Below are 4803 nucleotides of genomic sequence, written 5' to 3'. Positions count from 1 at the left end.
TCAATATGGCGACTGCCGTAGAGGCCTTCAAGATGGGTCTAAGGAAGGATTCACCCTTCTATGAAGATCTTGTGATGAACCCATGCAAGAGATTAGACAAAGTTAGGTGTCGAGAATTTAGATTTATAAGGCTTGAAGAGGATAAAGAAATCCAGAAGAGGAGCAACCCTTCAAGTCAATATGAGAATCCCAATAGGAAGGCCGAATCCTCGGCCCCAAGATCCTACAAATCGAAGCCCTATTCCAAACCGGATCATCATAGGGTTAATGCCCTCGAAGATGAAGGAGAAGAAGAGGAACTTCCTCAGATCACTGACTATTATTTTTCTATGGATGTTCAAGGTATAATCCATGCTATGTAGGATCTCGGAGACAAAGCATGATGGCCGAAGAGGGATAACAAGTCTACCAGTTGGAAAGACAAGTCCAAATGGTGTGCTTACCACGAAGACTTCGGTCACATGACAGAGGATTGTATAGCCCTAAGAAAGGAGATCAGCTACCTTCTTAGCAAGGCGCACCTCAAAGAGATCATCGGGAGAAAGAAAGAAAAGTCCAAGGAGAACAACCAGGGTGGTCACAAGATCCCAAAAAAACCAGGATCTCCACCCCCAAACGCCAAGATAATTAACGTTATCTCAGGGGGATCTAACATTTTTGGTACTTCTTACTCTCAGGCTAAAAGACGCGCCAAGGTCTCTAAAACAGAAAAGGAGGATAGACCACAGAAGAATACCGTGGTTAGCAATGATAAGGAAATCACATTTGACGAGACGGACAGGGAAGGGATTCAGGATACTCACCATGAAGGACTCGTGATAACACTGTACATGGACAACCACTTCGTCAGAAGGATCCTTGTTGACGGAGAATCCTCAGTCGACATCGTACTCCTAGATGCACTAAAAAGGTTGAACATCCCGGAATTGGAGATAATCAAAAGATCCTCGGTCCTCATACGATTTAGCGGGGAAACGAAACACACTATTAGGACGTTAAAGCTACCAATATACATAGAGGAGGTAAACTCTATACAAAATTTCTATGTTATTGACACTTTATCTTCATATAATGTGATATTAGGTAAACCGTGGATCCACGAGATGAAAGCGGTTCCATCAATATATCATCAGTGTGTAAAGATGCCAACTCCATGGGGAATAGTGAAGATCATTGGAGATCAACAAGAATCGAAAGAATGTTATAAAACCTCTATGAAGCCTATGACCATACTCCAGCAAGCATAGCAATTAAGCAAGGTGGCACGACATATTCTAGAAACGAAGGAGAAAGATGTGAAGTAAGTGCTCCTGATCATCGAGGATCCTGAATCCAATGTCCTCATAGGATCCTCAATACCTGAGCAAATCGAGTAAGACCTGTTAAACTTCCTTTGAACCAGAAGCAAGACATTCGCATGGAAACACGAAGATATGACAGGTATAGACAAGAGTATTATCACTCACAAACTTAATATTGATCCTTCTTTAAGACCAATACACCAAAAGAGAAGGAAGTTTGCACCTGAAAGGATTCAGATCATCCAAGAAAAAGTGGAAAAGCTCCTTAAGATAGGGATGATCAAGGAAGTGAAGTTCCCAAGATGGCTAGCCAACATGGTTGTCATACAGAAGAAGAACGGAAAATGGAGAGTATGTTGGGTCAAAATATTGGTTTATACTTTGCTTTTCTAGGAAAATGTATTTTTCAGTCTAGGACCGTAAACAACTTGGTGTTTACGGCTGTATGTATGTTTACGGTTGTGTTTACGACCAGGTGGGTGTTTACGGCCATAAAAAGTTTCACGGCCGTAAACCCATTTACGGCCCATATTCCCCAAGTATATATATAGGGTGAGGAGTGCATAGGAGTGAATGCATGAAAAAAAAGGAAGGAGAGCTTAATTGTGTGAAACCCAAGGTGTTCTAGAGAGAGAAACCAGAGAGAAGTTTTATGTGTGTGAATCTCTTGTATCTGGATCTTCATTCTAATCAATTCATACATAGATTCATCATATTCTTCTTCTTCTTCTCTTCTATTTTATCTGACATCATCCGTTTGATTGGGATTCCGCACCATCAAACGGATCTGATTGATACACAAGCAGACTGGGGACTTACAATTGGTATTAGAGCTTGGCTTGTATTAGTCATTTTTGTCAGATCTGGAGCTTATTTGATCTTATTTTGGAAGGATTCTTGCGTTTTTTAGTAGATCTTGGCAAAATAGGGGGCTTTGTTCTTTGTGTTTTTGATAAAAACGAGTTTTTGATCGAGCTTTGGAGCAAAAAGGGTGAAAAACGTTTTTTTTGGTCGTAACCAGCGAGGGGGTGGCGGCGTGTAAGGTCAGCAGCTAGGGTTTCCGGAGTTTACGGCCTCGGAGTTTACGGTCCGAGATTACGGCCCGGAGTTTACGGTCCGAGATTACGGCCCTTGGAGTTTACGGTCTGAGGTTTACGGCCAGCAGCAGCATCGCACGTGTACGGTCTTGGTTTGCGGTCCAGCAGCGTTTTCGGTTCGCACCTCGTTCTCGGTCTTCGCTTCGGTCTCGGTCAGCAGCGTGTGCGAGACTTCGATCAGATCGTCCGAACTTCGCAGGAGCACCTTCCTTGCAGCACAACAGCGTCAAATAAAAAGGAAGCGAAGTTAGAGGTGCCGGGGATCGAACCCGGGTCTCCTCCAGACTCAACAAGGCGCCTTACCAGTTGGACTAGGGAGTCTTTTGTTCCATTCCTTCGAAATTTTATTCAAAACCACTCCCATTCGCACCCAATTTCGAAAATTTGACACTTTTAGTCCAAAATTGAAATTTCTTTTTTTTTAAAATTCCATTTTCTACAAAAATTTTAGTTTTTAATTTTTGATTTTTAATTTTGACTTTTTACTTATATTTTTGACTTTGATTTTTAAAGTTTGACCTTTGACTTTAAACTTTGACTTTCTCGTTTAACCTTCAAATTTTCAAATTTAGCTTTTCGGTTTGAATTTTAAGTTTGACTTTTTAAGTTTGACTTTTGAGTTTGACTTTTTAAATTTGACTTTTAAGGTTGACTTTTGAGTTTTTAAGTCAAAGGGCATTTTTGATAAACAATGAGTTCTTCAAACACCAATGTCAATGAACTTTCCTTGGAGAATTTACGTGAACATTTTGAATTACTTCGTAGAGAGAATGAGGACCTAAAATGCGAAATGTATCAACTGAGGAAAGGACAGAAACCTCTGAAGGCTTAATTAGAAGCAAAAACCAAGGACTTTAGAAAACTTCAGGAAGAGTATAGTATTAAGAGTACACATTATATATATGTAACTGAACAACTTGCTGAGGTAACTGCTGAGCTTGACACATTGAAAAACAAATTTGAAAATGAAGATTTTACTTTTAGAAAATTTGATGTGTCAAGTGAAGTAGTTGCATCAATGATAGGAACCAATTTGAAATTTATACAGAATCAGTCCAAGGGTTTAGGATATGACAAAGTGCCTCATCCTTTTAATCATACCTATACTAATGTCCCTTTGACAAAAGAGGAAATGGACAGAGAGCCATTTCTTAAATATGGATTTGTGTCGGGAGGTACTATAAATGTTGAAAATATTAATATTTCTACTTCCCATGCAGATAAATCTTTAAGTCAATCAAAGCAAGCAGCTGAAGAGAGTGTGTCTGATAATGAAGTTGTATCAAAGTCTGATGAATTAAATTTTTTCGATATATTTGATGATATCTTTGATAAATCTGGTGTGGTTGTGCCAGAAAGTGTTGAGCTGAACGATTCTAACGCTTCTACTTCTTGTGCAGGTAAAGTAACGGAAGATGAGAACAAGGAGAAAACTGTTGAACAGACCAATGTCTCCTTGACTCTGAATCTGTTGCTTCAAACTCAGTTACTTCTGATCAACCTGCTGTTGAGAAGTACAGGTCACCAAATCAAGTGAAACAGCCGACTTGCTACAAGTGTGCTTGTGGGAACAATCAGAGACGAGGCAAGGATACGCCACCAGGGGCAGGAAGAAACAACTTCCCAGTGAAGAAAAAGACTTGCTTTCACTGTGGACACCTGGACACATTGCCAGAAATTGTACAAATCGCGCATACGTTCCCTACTACGCACAAGGTTGGCAGAACGCGCCAAGAGGGAGATCTTTCAAAAGAAACCCCTCAAGGTCACGATCAGACAACGGCGACTGGAACACGCAAAAGGCCAAGAATCAAAATCTCAAGGGCAAGAAGGGAATGTCGGCCAAGAAGTCCAATCCAAGAGATGCTCCAGCGAAATCAAGACCGGTTAGGTTAAAGTCATCTCGACGATCGGCTTCCAGTTCAAAATCAAGTACCGAGGCACCCATCGGATCGAAAAAGAAATGGGTTCAACCCAACTACAAATGGGTACCAAAGGTTCAATCACCTAAATCTCCTAATGCTTCTAATATTTCTACATCTTCTGTTTGTGATAAACAGGATATGTCATGGGAGAGAGTACCGTGCAAGGATGACAAAGGTCAACCCAGTTTCAAAATGGACTGGGTTCCGAAGGCCAATTGATCCCGCTCTATGTCAGAGCAGCTATGGAGGCATATCATCATACTTCGGTTAGTTGGTAGTGGCTGTTACAGGCACATGATAAGAGGCATCTCTCAACTAAACAACACTCAGAACATTGTTTGAGAGTATTTTTCCTTTGCGGGAAAGGAAGAAAGGAAGGGATCACTCATGGGGTTAGTGTTTAACGATATGAAGAATTTTCGAATCTGTTCTGAGATTATGCGTGCTGTTCTCATACCTTATGGATGCAATTTCAATCGG

The 4803-nt window shown here is 40.7% G+C and overlaps 1 protein-coding gene across 1 annotated transcript; it reads left to right on the top strand.

Moving 5' to 3' along the window:
- Positions 1-461: 461 nt before the first annotated feature.
- LOC145112533 (uncharacterized) lies at positions 462-1247 on the top strand. The gene has a single exon (XM_079048689.1). It carries the CDS (start codon positions 462-464, stop codon positions 1245-1247), a length of 786 nt encoding a protein of 261 aa, XP_078904815.1.
- The last annotated feature ends 3556 nt before the right edge of the window (positions 1248-4803 follow it).

The sequence above is a fragment of the Lactuca virosa genome, chromosome 5 (assembly GCF_052849685.1).
Source record: "Lactuca virosa cultivar CGN04683 chromosome 5, Lactuca_virosa_CGN04683_v6, whole genome shotgun sequence".
Classification (NCBI taxonomy): Eukaryota; Viridiplantae; Streptophyta; class Magnoliopsida; order Asterales; family Asteraceae; genus Lactuca; species Lactuca virosa.
This window is presented reverse-complemented; position numbering and strand designations above follow the sequence as displayed.